This window comes from Ovis canadensis, chromosome 2 (assembly GCF_042477335.2).
Source record: "Ovis canadensis isolate MfBH-ARS-UI-01 breed Bighorn chromosome 2, ARS-UI_OviCan_v2, whole genome shotgun sequence".
NCBI classification, from domain to species: domain Eukaryota; kingdom Metazoa; phylum Chordata; class Mammalia; order Artiodactyla; family Bovidae; genus Ovis; species Ovis canadensis.
This window is the reverse complement of record NC_091246.1, coordinates 250,598,625-250,616,493: the sequence shown is the minus strand read 5'-3', so window position 1 is coordinate 250,616,493 and position 17,869 is coordinate 250,598,625. Positions and strand designations below refer to the sequence as shown.

The 17,869-nt window shown below is 56.1% G+C and overlaps 1 protein-coding gene across 1 annotated transcript in view; it reads right to left on the bottom strand.

Moving 5' to 3' along the window:
• The window catches only part of ECE1 (endothelin converting enzyme 1), a 122,243-nt gene extending 106,509 nt beyond the window's left edge, over positions 1 to 15,734 (bottom strand). Inside the window, exon 1 of the mRNA XM_069579121.1 lies at positions 15,257 to 15,734. Within this exon, the coding sequence (XP_069435222.1) occupies positions 15,257 to 15,259 (3 nt within the window). The 5' untranslated portion in view covers positions 15,260 to 15,734. The remainder of the gene's footprint in view (positions 1 to 15,256) is intronic.
• Positions 15,735 to 17,869: the final 2,135 nt, after the last annotated feature.

The following is a 17,869-nucleotide window of genomic DNA, read 5'->3' as shown; positions in this document are numbered from 1 at the left end:
TGGGAGGGGGAGGAGGAAAACCCTAAATGGCAGCCAGCTGTTTCAAGAGGTGTGGGTGCGGGGCGCCTCCTACATCTGGGGGTGCCCACCGGCAGAGGCCCAGGCTCTGGTCCTCGCTTTCTTTCTGCAGCAGGGCATCTCCTCAGATCCTTGGAAGGGCCCCCACTGCAGGGGCCATGTAAGCACAGCAGCTCCAGTCCCCATCCCAGCCCCACTTCTGCAGACTCCTTCAAAGCCGGGGGATGGCCGGGCAGAGGGCAGAGGTCAGAGGGAAAGAATCTGGGGGGTCAGTACCACCCTCCCCCTGGTAGATGCTTCAAAGACAGATCTGTGCCATGAAGCCCACCCTTCCCTGAAGTCAGCAGGCCCCACCCTTGGGGAGTTGGGAGTGGGCGCAGGCATGAGAAGGCCTGAAAGGAGGACTCTGCAAAAGAGCTGCCCGGAAGCTCAGCCCTGAGTCAGAGCTCTGCGGAAAGGCCCACCAACAAGCTGTGTGACCCTGACCCAGAGCAGCTCACACACCTCCTGGGCTCCATTCTCACTCATCAAAGTGATCGGCTCTACCCCCCAGCGCCTCTGTCTGCCTCTCCCTTCCACTCCCTCGGGTAGGGCCGCCATCTCCCGCCTCCACTCCTGCCCTCTCCCCCCAGCCCATCTCCACTCAGCAGCCAGAGTGAGTCTAATAAAAGGCGATTCGGGTCCTGCCGTCTCCCTGCTGGTGCCCCATCCAGACCCTCTACCCTGCGAGTTAAAGACATTTGCCTTTTCTTCCTTCACAGGCTTAAGTGGAATCTTTCATTGTAGAAGAAAATAAAGCCTATAAAGTTTATTGATTTGAAAATACACACACTCTCGTGGCTTTCCATGTTCCACCGCTGCCGGGACAAAGTCCAAGTTGCTCACCTGGTCCACACAGCCCCATGGGGCCAAGGCCCTGGCAAAACCCTCTGCCTCACCTTGGGTCACTTTTCCTTTCTACTCCAGCTACGCTGAGACCACCCACCTCAGGACCTTTGCACATGCCATTCTCTTAGCCTAGAGCACTTTTCTATCTTTTCACCTGGTTAATACGTTACTCACCCTTCAGATTTCTCAATTGTTTTTTCCTGAGAGATGTCTTCCCCGCCACTGCTTTCCCCCCAACCCCTGCCTGGGATGAGCTCTTCAGACATAAGATCACACAGTATTCTGCTCAAAATCAGAAATCTGTGTAATCACCCAAGACCATTTCTGTGTGCTCACCATTCTATACTCTGCCTGGCACATAGGAGTTGCTCAAAAAATGGTAGTTACCACCACCACCACCAATCTTCCCATATTTCCTTAGATTCCAGGCCTCTAAGAACCTGTGTTTGGGAATGCGCAAAAGAGGCCACATGCAGGGTTGAGAACACAGACATCAGCAGCTGAGGGATGTGGGTTCTAAGTCCCTGAACCTCTCTGAGCCTTAGTTTCCTCAGCCAATTAACCTGAAGATGAAATACGTCTGACACGTTGGTTACAAATGTCGTCACTATGACTGGTCGAAGTCTCAAGACTCCCCACTTTCTTTTGCACCGACTTCCCCCACCAAGCAACGTTCTGATGGCTGAAACGACAAAACAAACGGCCCACAACAGTGCCGGCTCCAGAGCGGACGCGCAGTTAAGTCAGGGCTGCCCAAGTGTGATCAATCACCCGCCAGCATCAGAACCGGGAAGCCCACTGGCAGCGTAACTTCCTGTCTGTGCCCTACTCCACACAGACGGAATCACAGTGCGTGTGCAACGGCGATGAATGCGCCTTTGTCACGGGGGTCCCTGAGGACTCACACACACTTGGGCTTGAGAAGGGCTGCCACTAATACAGCAGAGTCGAACTGTTATCACCCACCTGCAGAAGTCCTGGGGCCCTGATGAGAAGCCCAGAGGCTGCGTGGATGGGGGTCGGAGCACCGGTCACCAGGAAGGCCCAGCCTATCATGACTGGTCTGCTTCCTCACGGCTTAGAAGTGTGAGCACAGGCCTTGGAGTTAGACCAGCTGAGGAGCAAACTCTAGCGTACTTGCTTAGCCGTGCGCCCGTGGATGTGCAGCTCAGCCTCTCTTTGTTGCCTTCTGCAGGCTTAGAATGGTGACAGTTCAGTCAGTTCAGTCGCGCCCAACCCCATGGACCCCATGCAGCACACCAGGTCTCCCTGTCCATCACCGAGTCCCAGAGTTTGCTCAAACTCATGTCTACTAAGTCAGTGATGCCATCCAACCATCTCATCCTCTATCATCTCCTTCTCCTCCCACCTTTAATCTTTCACAGCATCAGGATCTTTTTCAATGAGTCAGCTTTTCATATCAGGTAGCCAAAGGATTGGAGTTTCAGCTTCAATATCAGTCTTTCCAATGAATATTCAGGACTGATTTCCTTTAGGATTGACTGGTTCGATCTCCTTGCAGTCCAAGGGACTCGCAAGAGTCTTCTCCAACACCACAGTTCAAAAGCATCAATTCTTCGGTGCTCAGCTTTCTTTATAGTCCAACTCTCACATCCATACCTGACCACTGGAAAAACCATAGCCTTGACTAGATGGACCTTTGTTGGCAAAGTAACATCTCTGCTTTTTAATATGCTGTCTAGGTTGGTCATAGCTTTTCTTCCAAAGAGTAAGCGTCTTTTAATTTCATGGCTGCAGTCACCATCTGCAGTGATTTTGGAGCCCAACAAAATAAAGTGTGCCACTGTTTCCACTGTTTCCCCATCTATTTCCCATGAAGTGACGGGACCAGATGCCATGATCTTTGTTTTCTGAATGTTGAGCTTTAAGCCAACTTTTTCACTCTCCTCTTTCACTTTCATCAAGAGGCTCTTTAGTTCTTCTTTGCTTTCTGCCATAAGTGTGGTGTCTTCTGCATATCTGAGGTTATTGATATTTCTCCCGGCAATCTTGATTCCAGCTTGTGCTTCATCCAGCCCAGAGTTTCTCATGATGCATATAAATTAAATAAGGAAGGTGACAATATACACCCTTGACGTACTCCTTTCCTATTTGGAGCCAGTCTGTTGTTCCATGTCGAGCTCTAACCGTTGCTTCCTGACCTGCATACAGAGTTCTCAAGAGGTAGGTCAGGCGTTTTGCAGGCCTAAAATGGTGACAACCAAACTCTAATTGTCGGGTTTGTTGGAAAGATCTGAGGAAGTGCGTTATGCAAAGCACACCTCAGGTCGCTGGGGGCGGGGGTTGGTGCAGGGAAGTGAGGAGAGCTGCAAAATGAAAGAGGAAATCCGTCACCGTCTCCTTGTGCCTCCTCTGCCACCACAGGAGCACTGGCGGTGGAATCTGTGCATCCTTCTCAGGACTGAAGTCCTGGCCTTCAAGAGAGGGCAGAGGCTCTCCACTCAAGGCTGGTCAACCACCCACCACCCTGGTGGAAGCGGGAGGCAGCAGGGTTTGAGAGGACAGGAGCAGGGGTTGGATGAGAAAAGGCTGGACAGTTGCCCAGGGCCCACTCAGTGGCCCAGGACCCGAGGAATCACATCTCCTAAGGCTCACAGGGTAGTGGGGCCAAGCCAAGACAGACTCTTTAGATTTAAATTCTGGCTCTGCCTGGCTGGCGAACTCCTACTCATCCTTCAAGACCCAGCTCAAAATAATCACCACCCTGGGCCAAATCAGTCATCCAGCCTTTAAAGGCTGTGGCTTCTCACTTGTTGCCAGTTGACTTGTCTGTCTCTCCCACAGGCCTGGGAGTTCCTTGTAGGGGCGGGCAGAGATACCCCCATACCTGGCACAGAAGATGCATTCAGCAAATGCTGATTCAGCTTGAATTCCAACTTTTTTCAGCCTTCTGAGTTCCCTTCCTCTCCCCGCTAAACGCCTCTATTCTAATCCCGTTCCTCTCCCAGATACAGGCCCTTTGTTTTCCAGGGTTTCAACTTCCAGATCCCTTTTTCCTCAAAGACACCAGCTCAAGCCAGAGCTGATGCTTAAGGGAGGATATACAGAAAGACCTCGTATTAACTTCTTAACTTTTGCTGGCAGCAAAGGACTCCCACAGAAGGGGAAGCAGTCAGGGTCCACAAGAGTGCTCTTTCCCTTCCTGAGCCTTTGTCTCCCCGTGAAGCAGCCACTCTAGATGACATCTAAGTTCCCACTTGCATGTGGCTCTCATGAGACCGTGAACTCCCAGGCCCTGCCCTCCCTGTGGCTTCCCTCCCTACCCCCCGGGGAAGCCCAGTAGCCACCACTCAGGGGCAGAGGAAGGTGAAGGACCGCTTTCTCGCACAGCTGCCTCCTGCCTCTGACCAGCCCGGAACACCCAGGAACCACAAAGCCCCAGGATGGCCTGGAGCCGGGCCATTGGAGCTGCAGCCTGTGGCGGGGGAGGACTGGGAGCCCTGGAGGCCATCACTTCCTCCGCCTCACTTCTCGGCAGGGCGTGCGGAGGGGCCCTTCTTGCTCCATGTCCCTGGGTCCCCAGGGCCTGGGGTGCTGGGAAAGGGGTCCCTCTGGGAGGACCCGAAGCTCACTCTGGAAGGCTGAGTTCAAAGGCAGGTCTTAAGACCAGTCTCTCTAGCTCCAGGAGTCAGTTCTCTGCCCACCAGGCTCGGCTGCCAGGAACATCTTTAGCACCTGGGATGGCCCTATCACCTCTCTCCTCTCTGAAGTAGCTGCTCAAAGCCCACGTCCTGGCGTAACAGAAGCCTCCTTTGCCCGTAGGACAGGTGAAAGTGGCTCCCACTGGGCGCTGCCTCCCTGCCTCACTCCTGCCCCCTCCAGGCCATCTCCCCACACAGCAGCCAGGGCCTTCCTAAAGCCAACTGCATCCCCTCCCCGTCTGGAACCCTGCAGCAGTTTGCCATCACTCTGAAAAATGACATGCCGGACTTCCATGGTGGCACACTGGATGGGAGTCCACCTGCTGACGCAGGGGACACACGTTTGATCCCTGGTCCAGGAAGATTCCACATGCCGCGGCAACTAAACCCTGTGTGCCATAACTATTGAGCCCACAGGCCGCAACTACGGAAGCCCAAACGCTCTAGAGACTGTGCTCGGGATAGAAGAAGCCACGGCAATGAGAAGCCCACGCACCACGCTGAAGAGCGGCTAGGCCCTGCTGGCCACAGCCAGAGAAAGCCCACGCCCAGAAAGGGAGACCCAGTGCAACCAAAAATAAATTAATTAATTTAAAAGAGGAAATGCCAACTCCCCCACCACCGAGCCTGACAAGGCCCTGTAGGACCTGGCCCCTCCACACCCACCTCTTCCTGCCCACTTCCCCCTTGCTCCCTCCATCCATCAGCCTTCCGGCCACTCATCATGTGCCCAGTCCCATCTCTGTCTCAGGCCCTTTGCACTGGCTGTCCTGTTTGGAATTCTCTCCTCTCCCTGCATCTCTGCCTGGCCGCCCCCTCCTCATCCTTCCCCAGCAATCTAGAGTTTCCTGTTCCCCAGCTCACAGCCTCATCCCCGTGTTCCTTTTCTCTCCTCTCTCTGATGGGCTCTTTCTGGTTGACTGCTTTCCTGTTTAAAATCTGTGGCTCCTTCTCCTAGAAGGCAGCTCCTTACAGGCGGGGGTTCTGCCGCCCCCACCATGAGGCAGGACCTCACTTCAGCCTTACCACCCTGCAGAAGAGGATGCAGTCACTTGCCCAAGGTCACAGAACTGGGAGCGGCAGGATTCAGATCCAGGTTGGCCCTGTTACCTTTGCAGAGCCTCCACGGGTGGGGGCCCACCAGGGGCCCCCTCTGGTGGGGTGGGGGGGGAATCTCATCCAGAGAGGACTGAGTCCCGAGGAGGTATTTAGGGAGGGTGCCAAGAATGAAGAGACAACCCACTTTCCTAAAGGGTCCTTCCTTGGAGATTCGGGACACGGGGCACCGGAGCAAGCCCGGAGGTGGAGAAGCAATTGGGAGCAGATGCTCCCAGACGAGGGGAGCCCACCAGAAACCAGGGAGCCGCAGAAACCTTCAATCCACACCATGTTTGGGAGAAGCAGAAACTGAGGACCAGAGAGGGAAGGGGCTTCCTAAGGTCCCACAGCCAACCAGTGGTAGAGCCTCACGGCCTGGGGTCTCCAGGGCCAGACTCCCGCCCTGCCCTGAGGACTGAGGGGCTCCTAGACAAAGCTCAGGATCTGGGCAGAGCCTCTGCCCGGAGCAGTCAGGTCCTGAGGCCATCGGCATAGGTCTGAAGGCTTAAGACAAAGCAAGGACTCAAATTTCATCTTTCTCTAAAAAGACATTCATCAGGCAGGTATTCTAGGTTAGGCCGTGGGCCCCGGGCAAAGAGGCGAACAGAGCCCTCCTTGGAGAATGTGTGGCAGTTTCTAGGAAGCACACAGCGACCCTCCGACCGGGCCACTCCTATGACCCGCCCAAGAGACAGGCAGAGGAATGTCACCGCCGCCCCAACCTGAAATCAACTCAAACATCATCCACGGACGTGCACGTGTACATCCACCCAGCAGCATGTAACAGAGCCCACAAAGGCATGAATCCTGGCAACAGCTCAGAGGAGCTACAAACATTCAGTGCTGACGGCAGCTGAAGGAAACCAGACCCAGGCGTACATACGTGTGAATTCACGCAGAGTTCAGAATCAGGCAAAACAGAGCGACAGAAGAGAGGCCAGCGGCCCCCTGCAGCAGGGTGATTGACAATGGAACCTCCCATGGGAAAGGGGGCACATGGGAGCTCTCTGGGGGCGGCAGGAAGGTTCTATATTTTGCTCTAGGTGGTGGTTATGTAGGTGTGTACATCTGTGAAAACTGAGCTGCACAAGTGTGTGCATCTTGTGTAAATTATGCTGCAACTTTAAATTTCATATTCATAGCTGTGCTGGGTCTTCGGCGTGGTGCGTGGGCTTTCTCTAGTTGCAGCGGGCAGGGGCTTCTCACTGCAGGGGCTCCAGAGCACGGACTCAGTGGGTGTGGCCCACAGGCTTAGCTGCTCCGTGGCCAGGTGGGCTCTCAGCTCCCCAGCCGGGTATCGAGTCCATGCCCTGCACTGGCAGGTGGATTCTTAACCACAGGACCACCAGGAAAGTCCCTCTGCCACGATTTTAAAAAATGCACACTCATGCCCTCAAGAAGCACCCTGATAAGCAGGACCGGCGAGCGGTTCTCGTGACCATAAAAGAGGCTGATAAAACAGGCTGAGCCCCCTGGATATGAAAGGAGGGAGCTGGGTTCTTCTGAAACAGCATCTGATACAACTGTTTCAGCTGGAGTACAGAGCAGGCGCCAGCATCTCCATACTAAGAGGCGAGGAAAACGAAGCTCAGAGAGGTGACATGCTGTCCGAAGTGACAGCACAAAAAGCGAGGGAGCCAGGCTGGACCCTGGCCCACTTCTGCCGGCTGGCAGCTGCCCCCTCCCTGCCTGCCCTGCCCCACGCCCCCTCCTCTCCAGGGCCAGAGGCAACGACGGCCCCTCTCTGTACTGGACGCGAAGCTCCTGTGAACTAACCGCTTCGGAAATGCATCCATCCTCCCCTCTGCCTCCTCCCTCGCCACAGATCGCTGAGGTCAGTCCTGGACCTGGTGTGTGTGTGTGTGTGTGTGTGTGTGTGTGTGTGTGTGTGTGTGCTGAGGTCAGTCCTGGACCTGGGGGTGGGGGGTGGGGTGTGTGTGTGTTTGTGCTGAGGTCAGTCCTGGACCTGGTGTGTGTGTGTGTGTGTGTGTGTGTCCTGAGGTCAGTCCTGGACCTGGGGGTGGGGGGTGGGGTGTGTGTGTGTGTGTTTGTGCTGAGGTCAGTCCTGGACCTGGTGTGTGTGTATGTGTGTGTGTGTGTGTGTGGTGTGTGTGTGTGTGTGTCCTGAGGTCAGTCCTGGACCTGGGGGTGGGGGGTGGGGTGTGCGTGTGTGTGTGTGTGCTGAGGTCAGTCCTGGACCTAGGGTTGGGGGGTGGGGTGTGTGTGTGTGTGTGTGTGTGTGTGCTGAGGTCAGTCCTGGACCTGGTGTGTGTGTGTGTGTGTGTGTGTGTGTGTGTGTGCTGAGGTCAGTCCTGGACCTGGGTGTGTGTGTGTGTGTGTGTGTGTGTGTGTGTGCTGAGGTCAGTCCTGGACCTGGGGGGGTGTGGGGGGTGTGTGTGTGTGTGGGGTGTGTGTGTGTGTGTGTGTGTGTGTGTGTCCTGAGGTCAGTCTTGGACCTGGGGGTGGGGGGTGGGGTGTGTGTGTGTGTGTGTGTGTGTGCTGAGGTCAGTCCTGGACCTGGGGGGGGGTGTGGGGGGGTGTGTGTGTGTATGTGCTGAGGTCAGTCCTGGACCTGGGTGTGTGGGTGGGTGTGGGTGTGTGTGTGTGTGCGCGCTGAGATCAGTCCTGGACCTGGGGGTGGGTGTGTGTGTGTGTATGTGCTGAGGTCAGTCCTGGACCTGGGTGTGTGGGTGGGTGTGGGTGTGTGTGGGTGTGTGTGTCTGTGTGGGTGTGTGGTGTTAACCCAGGGGCTTTTTCAACTCCTGGGTTCCCCCAGCCCAAGTACTAGGAAGGTTTGAGGTTACAGTTCCCACCCTTAGTTCTTGTTCCCTAGTGACGCAGCCCAGTGTCTGGATCCAGAGGATTATCAAATGTTTATTTGGAACAACAGCCACCACCACCACCACTGACTCACTTCTTGTGTTTATGTGCGTTAGTTGCTCAGTCGTGTCCGACTCTTTGTGACCCCACGGACTGTAGCCCGCCAGGCTCCTCTGTCCACGGGGATTCTCCAGGCAAGAATACTGGAGTGGGTTGCCGTGCCCTCCTCCAGGGGATCTTCCCAGCCCAGGGATTGAACCGGGGTCTCCAGCACTGCAGGCAGATTCTCTACTGTCTGAGCCCCCAGGGGCGCCCCCCTCACTTCTTATCTTGTGCCCCAAACTCTGCTCCTCAGTGTGTCATCTTGTTAATCCTCACCAGTGATCCTCCAAAACATGTCCGTTAGCAGCTCATTTACAGACTGGGGAAACTGAAGCTCAAAGGGGCTGACCTCCCAAAGCCTCGCAGGGAGGAAGTGCAGAGCTGAGATGGAAACCCCTGTCTGGCCAACTCCACACCCATGCTCTGAACCAGAGCATCACGCTTGGAGTCCTGCATATCACGGCTGAAAAGGGCCCCTTGAATCAGTCTGTTCCAGCCACGCCATTTTACAGATGGGAAAACTAAGCACGTCTTGTGGAGGGCCGCAGGCTGAAGCTACATCTCAGCCCTCGGCCTTGCCTTCGGTGACCAGCTCGGGGCAGGCCCGCACACCTGGGGGCGGCGCGTGGGAGGCAGGCTCCAGTTGCAGGCAAGCTAAATATTGACAGCGGTGTTTACCCTGTAACCCGACTCCTGCCTGCCGCCCTGCCGAGGAGGGGAGGAGCTGGTGGGGAGGAGCCTGGGGAAGAGAAGGGTCTGTCTTCTGGGTCAGGGGCTGCTGTTACACTCGGGGAGCATGGTCAGGAGGCTGGGGACGTCTCCAGCCAGGGGCTACTGGGAACCTGGTCCGGAGCCCCCAGGGCAGTGCCGGGAGCTGGGAGATAGGGGTCTGGGCTGGGGAACACAGGCCTGGGTTTCAGCCCTGGCTTGGCCACCTGTTGGCCATGGGGTCACGGGCAGGTGGTGAAGGGGGTGGGCGGAAGGACCTCACCAACTGTCAAGTGCTGGGCAAAGGTGAAAGGTAATCAATATGTCGGCCTGGCCAGCGTCCAGCCCCGACCAGCTCCCAGGGCCTCAGGCCACTGCCCAACAGCCCATCCTCATCCCCAGGGGTTTTCCCAGGAAGGCCGTTTCTGCCAAATCCAGTGGCAGTGTGGGACTGAAGCCAGAATCTTGAGTAATCAGGAGGCTGCTGCCCGCTTACAGGTCCTAACTCCCTAACTGGTCACTGAGCCTCAGCCTTCCCAGGTCCGTAATGGGGAGGAAGCTGCTCCCTGCAGCTGGTGTGACGGTCACAAGGGTGACATGTAAGTGCCAGGCACACGGTAGACGCTCACGTTACCCTTCAGTCTTTCCTCCTATAAACCAGGGCTGTTGAATTAGGTGGTTACTAATCCCTCTTTAACACAAGCACTTCAAGATTTTAAGGAGATCGAGCAGCCAGGCCCGCCTCCCTGAAGTTGGATCCTCCCTCAGCTTATTTCCTGAATGTTTTCCAGAAACTTGTTCCTCTGTTTACATCTGCCCCTCACTAACTCCCCCACCAGGAGGCCTGTGGGGAGAGGGAGGCTTTCTGAGGCTTGTCAGTGAGCTGAGACAGGCCCAGGCACCCCATCCTCAGGACCACTGGGGAGAGGGCAGGACCCCCGGGTCTTGACTCCCAGCGGCCCCCTCTGGCAGTGGGGGTCAGTCAGCACTGGTTACTCATTAAACTTTGCCCCCTGCCATACTATACCTCTTTCAGTTCAGTTCAGTCCCTCAGTCGTGTCTGACTCTGCAACCCCATGGACTGCAGCACACCAGGCTCCCCTGTCCATCACCAACTCCCAGAGTTTACCCAAACCCATGTCCATTGAGTGGGTGATGCCATCCAGCCATCTCATCCTCTGTCGTCCCTTCTCCTCCCACCCTCAATCCCTCCCAGCATCAGGGTCTTTCCCAGTGAGTCAGTATCTCCTTACTGTCCTCTCTCCAAAACCTAGCTCCTTGGAAGCCTTCCATTCCATCACTGTGGCCCGAGGAAGCAGTTCAAATGCCGCCTCCCCTGGAAAGCCTTCCCTGATACACCCCCATGGCCAGGGGGACCTTGAAGCTGCATCCCCATTTTCTACCTTGTTTCAGAACTTTTTGGAAACTTCGCCTTTCTCCTCTGTTAGATCAAAGTTCCTGGAGACCTGCTAGTTATTTGCATGAAAGCAGGAGAAGAGGAAGGTCCACGCCCACAGGGCAGGGGGCTCTGGGAGACCTCTAGGGCCAGAACCCCTCCTCGGCGCACTGCACACCCTGGGCAGCATGATGGGAGTGTGGGGTAGGGTTGGGGGGCAGCAGCGGGTGTTCAGACCACTGTGGTCTCTCCTGGAGCCGCTCTGGCGGTCTCCTAATGGGTTTCCTGGCCTCCAGCCTTGCCCTTTCCCTCCATTCTCCGCAAAGCAGCCTCTGCGATGATCTCAAAAATGCAGACCTGACCACGTCACTCCCCTCACTGCCCTTAGGATCCAGCCCCAAATCCTGAACCCGGCCCTCCATGCACACGTCCACCCCAGCCACCTCCCAAGCGTCATCTTCTGAACCTGCAGGCGAATTAACTCCTGAGAGCATCAAGTTTTGTCCCATCTCCCACTTACTGCTTCCCCCGCCTGGAATGCTCTTCCCGGTCTCACCCATTCTTTAGGGCCACAACCTTCATGGCATGGCCTCTAAGGCAGCCTTTCTCCGGCCCCAGGTTGCCCTATCTGTGCCACAGCACCCTGTGTGTCTCCTTGGTAACAGAAATCACACTTGTAATTTCCTACTCCATATCTCCTGATTGCCAGACTGAAAAACAGACCTCCCAGTCTCATCCACACTGATGCCCGCAGCCCCAGCTCCTAGCACTATGCCAGGCATACTTTTTTGGTGAATGAATGAATGGGCGGACAAATGAATGAATGCGGCACTTTGACCAGGGCGAGGCGCTTACCTAGTTAACTGAAAAGAAAAAATTGAGGGGAACAAAAAGTCGTAAACATTTGCTGATGGCTCCTCCCTTGTTGCTGTCACCGCTGACAGCAAAGCGTGGACTTTAGCCAAGCTGTTTGTGTCTAGGCCAAGCCTGCAACTTTCTGCTGAAGCCACCCCTTAGCCCTCCTACTACTTAAGTCCTGCTTCTCCCCTGTATAGGGCTTGGCCTCTCCAATTCCATCTGGGAAACAATGTATCTGTTCTTTAACAAAAGTTAATAAGGTGCCTATAAGCAATAACCCGCCACCCGGGGAAAGATACTTTGTACTGGGAACTCCCTGCAGACTGGCTCAGGGGGCGTGCGGCTGGCCTCCCATCCTCAGTCAGTGATTTTGTTGTTGTTCCCACGCTCAGTCATGTCCGATTTTTGCAACCTCATGGACGGCAGCACGCCAGGCTTCCCTGTCCTTCACCATCTCCCAGAGCTCGCCCAGACTCATGTCCATTGAGTCGGTGATGCCATCCAACCATCTCGTCCTCTGTCGTCCCCTTCTCCTCCTCCCGATCAATCATACTTTCCCTCAAGTTCTCAACAGTTTGTGAAGCATTTCTATGTCGCGTATTCGGTGGTATTGGCCTGTGATCCTGACAAGGAGCAAATCTGCTGCACTTGGCAGGAAAGGGGGCGCAGAGAGAAGGAACAGCTGACCCAAAGTCACGCAGCAAGTGGGTGGTACACCCAGTCTTGACCCTTGGGAGCTGGACCCGGTTCTCAGCTCAGCCACTTACAGTAAAAATGACTGCCGACCCTCCAGCTCAGCCCCTAGTTGGGAAGCTAAAGAAACATTCTCAGGGCTCCACAAGAGCAGGCTGGGCCTCCTTCCCCCAACCTGTCTGTCTGGGAACCCCTCAGACATCCAGGAGGTTTGTGCGTGCTCTGGCACCATCTTGTTGTGTGACCCTGGACAATGTCCTTTGCCTCTCTGTGCCTGCTGCTGGGCAGTATAAGGACAACCAGAGACAGGAGGCACAAAAAGCCTCCTAAGAACCCTCATCTCCCAAGCCTGCCGGTGAAACCTCTGAGAACAGCGCTGACTCCCTGCCAAGGGGTTAGAGACCAAGGTGGGGAGCTGGGGACCATCAAGGAGATGGAGGCAGGACACAGGAAACAGCCCATGCACTATCCGAGCAGAGCCCCGTTAGGAACCCAGGGGCCAGGGGAAACTTGGCAATGCTGGCAAGAACGCTGAATTGTTTAAAACCCGTGGAGCAGGAGAGCCAAGGAATAAACACTCTAGCAGCCCTGAATCACCCCCACCTCAGGAATGAGCACAGGGCCTGGTGTTTAGGAGAAACCAAAATGACAGGGGCCGAGGAGCCTGACGTCAGCCTTCTTCCCACCCGCTCGCAGTGGACCAACTACCCACTGTGGAGCTCTGGCCTCTTGGCCTGCCCCAGCCTCCCACCATCCAGCCCCAGCAGCGTCCCCTGCCACCTTCTCCTCTCTCCTGCCACTCTGCTGCCCATATGCCAAGCAAGCCCCACTGAGCCCTTTCCAAAAGTACTTCCCACACTCCCACGCCTCTGCTCACACAGGTGCCCTGACCTGGGATGTTCTTTCCAATTCAGATGCCACCTGCTCGGCGAAGCTTTCTCCCACCTCTCCATCCAGAAGGAGCCCTCCCCTGGCAGCATTGCACCACCTCTCCTAAAGACATGCCACCTAGCCTGAGGATGGTGTAGACATTTATGGACTAATGAAAGCCCTCTCTTTTTTTTTTTTGGCCATGCTCTGTGCCATGTGGGATCTTAGTTCCCTGACCAGGGACTGAGCCTGGGTGCCCTGCAGTGGAAGCGCAGCCCCTAACCACTGGGTGGCCAGGGGAAGTCCCATGGAAGCGCTCTTACCATGGTGTTTATGACCATTGTTTTCCTCTCTAGACAGGACTTGGTGTATAGAAGAGCTCAATAAATCTTTGTTGAATGATGAGCTAATGCCTGATTTTCCAAGTATCACCCTCCCCTTTTTCTCCCCACATGGTAAACTTGAATCCTTCTTCTGTACTTAGCAAATAGGTTAGATCTCAGGCAGAACTTCCCACCTTGAGCTTAAGGTTGTATCAGAAAGGAAACTAAGCTGTATTCAAGTAAAGCCCTCTTGCTGGGTTGGCTCACCAAATCTGTACACCATCCTCGAGAGATAAGATATATCATCTCATTTCACAGATGAAGAGGAAACAGAAACTCGGAGGTGATGATGTCACCTGTCCCTCTGGGGAAGTACAGGAACCAGAATTCAAACCCAAGTCTGTCTGAGGACAAAACCAGGGGTCTCTCTCACAGGCTGGAAGGTTGTAAGGCTCTGAAAAGTGTCACCAAGGCAAAGTGACCTCTCCTTCTTTAACTGATTTTTGAGAAGGATAAATTTCTCTTTCTGAGTGACTAAGGTGAGGGTGGGCTTGGAGGCAGAGTGGATGATGATATGAGCTCGAAGTCACCCTTTTTTTATTTCCCATATACTGAGGCCTTAAATCAAGTGCCGATCCACTTGGGAGTGAGCACCCTGCCACTGCAACTGTTCAAGAAGGGCAGTCCAGGGGCGAGGTTCCTGATCAAAGAGGTAGGTTGGATCCAAGATGGTCTCTAAGCACCTCTAGGTACAGAGTCAAGTCATAACTTCATTCTTACTGACTCTGGAGTGGCTCGTGGTGGTGCAGGGGAGGCAGACACTCCTGGGCGAGAAAAGAGGGGACTGGCTTGAAGGGAAGAAGAACGGGATATTCCGTGGGACTGGCAGCCACCATCACTGACTCATGCCCTCCTCAGGCCCTACGCGGGGCCCTGTATCCACTCCACAGGACACAGAGCAGGACTTGAGAGAGAATCGGGGGGGCCTGCCCTTGGAGAAAACAAGCCACGGAGAAGGAGGTGGCCTTGGCCTCCATAATGGCAAAGTGGCCACCAGGCCCCAGAGAGGCACTGAAAGATCGTGGCTTTCCTTCCAGAACAACCCTCCTCTCTAAAACAGCCTCAACGAATTCAGCCTGACCTAACGGATTTCTCTCCGGGGACTTCAGAAACACTGCCACCCACCTCCCCCGCCCCCCCCCCCCACGATGTCCCCACGTCCCTTCTCCCTGGTGCCACTGCCCATCCGAGTCAGTGGCCTCAGCAACCCCCTCCGATGAAGACCCATTACTGGGACATGCTGGGGAGACCAGATCGCTGGGCTTAGGGTCCCCCCAGGGGCCCCTGGCCTCTGACAGCATCCACTCTCAACCCTCAGGGCATAGTGGATCCGCAGTCCCGGGGCGCCCGAACTACTCCTCCGAAGCTCTCGGCGCAGCCACCCACGACGCTCCAAGCCGAGCCCCAGCCCCAGCCCCGCCTCAGAGTCCCGGGACACTCAGGTCCTACCGAATCCAGCACGTCGGATGGTCCCCGACCCCCTTACGGAACCCGCCGAGGGTCTCCAAGCCCAGCCGCGTTCAGGGACTTCCGGACGCCCCAGCGCAAAACCACACCAAGGGAGCACGAATCGAAGCGGCACCCTCCAGCCGCCCCCGACGGAACAGAGCGCGGCGCCGCAAGGCGAGCCGAGAGCGGCCCGCGCGCCCCCCGACTGCACGCCTTCCCACTGCCGCAGCCGGCGCCCAGGCCCCCCGCGCGCCGGGCCGGCCCCGAGTCCCACCCGGGCGCCGTCGAGTCGGGCCGGGCGCGGCACTCACCATCGCTCGCGCGCTCCGCTCCGGCCCCGCGCCGCGCTCCCGGCCCCACTCCCGGCGCTCGGCCGCGCTGCCCGGACAGCGAGGTTGGGCCCCCGAGGGTGAGCGCGGCTCGCGCTACGAGCCCCGGGAGGCGGGCCCGCCGACGGGCCAATGGCGGGGCGCGGGGGTGCGGGCCCGGGCGGCGCGGCCAATCACGGCCGGGGCCGCCTCCCCCGCCCGCGCCCGCGCCTTAACCCTCGGCGCGCCAGGGCCGCGGCCAGGGGGGCCGCGTGCGCACCCCCGAAGGCCGACCCGGGCTGGGGCTGCGGCGCCGGACGCGGGCTCCAGACCTCGCCGAGACCCGGCTAGGGGCCGGCCAAGGCCAGGGAGCCGCTCAGCTGCGTTCGTTGCGCGGCCCCGGGAGCCTCGGCGACCTTTGTCTTCCTGCTTGGTGCCTGCACGGAGTATGAGCCAGGACATTGCAGCTGCGCGCGCGCCCGTGTGTGTATAAGAGTGAGAGGGAAGAGAGAGAGAGAAGGTGTGTGTGTGTGTGTGTGTGATGGATCCCGTGCGCGCCTATGTGTTTCTGTGTGACGGAAGGCAGAGACTGACTATGAGGGTTTGTTACTGCGTGCTTCTATGTGTGTGTGTGTGTGTGTGTGTGTAAGAGGGAAGGAGGGTGTGTGTGTGCGTGCGTGTTTACGTGGGCTGTGCGTGTGGGGGTGGGTGGGCTGTGTGTGTGTGGGTATGTAAGAGGGAAGGAGGATGTGTGTGTGTGTGTAAAAGGGAAGGAGGGTGTGTGTGTGTGTGTAAGAGGGAAGGAGGATGTGTGTGTGTGTGTGTGTGTGTGTCTGTAAGAGTGAGAGAGGCTTGAGAAGAGGAGGGAAGGAGCCAGAGAGGACTGGTGCTTCTCCGCACCTGCACTGGTCTGTATGTCAGGGAAGGACTGTCTCTGCATGTGATTGTGTGATTGCCTGAGTGAAGGAAGTGTGGGTCTGTGTATCTGTATGGTGTGTGATCTGTACTCTTGGGCCTGTTGTGCACACACGTTGGTATGGTAGAAAGACATTCTGTGTCTCAGCTGTAAACAAGTAGAAACCAAACCCTGTGGTTTTGTGGTGTAGCCTGTGCTTGTTTGCATGTGCAGACCTGCGAGGGCCGTGGCCGTTATTTCGTACAACTGTATATGCAGCCCAGTTTGTGAAAAAGAGAGAGAAAAAGATACAGCCAGAGTGTGTTTTGTCCATGTGACTTTGTGATTGTGTTGTGTTGAGAAAGAAAAATTAATGTGGGTTAATTTCTATGATCAGTGGATGGTTAGGAGAAACAAAGACATTCCAGAGGACATGGGGGTTGGGGCACTGAAGGATGTATATGAGTTCATGAGGCCAGAAGGAAAGACCTGGGGAATCTTGCCAAGCAGCCATGGGGGACAGAGGTAGATTGAGGGGGGGGAGCTGGCAGCAGCCCCTCCTCAGGAGCTGGCCCAGAGTGACTCTGCAAAGGAGAGGTCTGGGCACACAGTGCCAGGAGCCAAATGGGACCATGGGACCTGGGCAGTGTATGTGGCCACCTGGAGGGCAGGGAGGGGGCTGGGGAAATAGCTCTCCCTGTTTCCATTCAACAGCCTTCTGAATTCTCCAGCGTGGAGGGAAGCAGACAGGGAGGGGGGCCACTTGCCAGAATTCACAAAGTTTGTTGAGTGCCACGGATTGAAAGAAGGCAGAGGTGGGCCCTGCCCTGAAGGTGACCAGATCTTCTCTGGGCTGAAGGTCTGCGCCTTCTCGCCATCCTGGAGGACTGGTAACTTAGACTATCAGCTGCCCAGACCATTCCTGGGAACTGCATCCTAATGTCTGGAGGGACATTCTGAGATCCGGGGAGACTGGAAAATGGAACCAGTTATCCTGGCAGTCCACTTACGAGTGATGTAATTCAGGGGATTCCCTTCTCTATGAGCCTTGGTTTTCTCCTCTGTAAAGTAGGATTTGTAATTCCCGCCTACCCCTCAGTACTGATGTGAAGATTTAATGAGTTATTGTATACATGGGCTCTTTGTAAGCTATGAATCACTGGAAAACGTTGAGCGTTACTCCATTTCTATAAAGTCCAAAGCACCTTGACGCTGTCAGAAGTCAGGCCAGCCTTGCCTCTGTGGAAGGAATGACTGGAAGGGGGCACTGGGGGACTTCCAGGTGCTGGTAGAGGGTGGCTTGCGGATGGGAGGGCTGGGCACAGGGATGTGCTGTCTGTGAAGACTCCTTAGGATCTGTGCCTTCTTTCTGTATGTGTCATACTCCAACCGCATGTTCCCTAAAGAAGAAAAGAAAGGTCAGGTATCCTGACCGCGGTTCTTTCGCTCGCATGATGGGCATCCTGGATTGCTGTATCAGTGAGGCAGGAGCTGGGCTGAGTGCTGGGGATGTACAACAGTGAACAGGACAGGATCCTGACTCTTCCAGAACACCGAGAAGGGGCCTGACTTTTCCACTTCTGAAGAGGACACACTGGCAGGGGAGGCGGGTAGCCAGAGGCAGACCCTGCTCTGGCGGAAGCACCAGGGCTAGAACTGAGCACTTTGAGCGCTCGGGCTGGGTCTTCTCTGCTCCATCCCACCAGGCTGCCAGGGAAAGA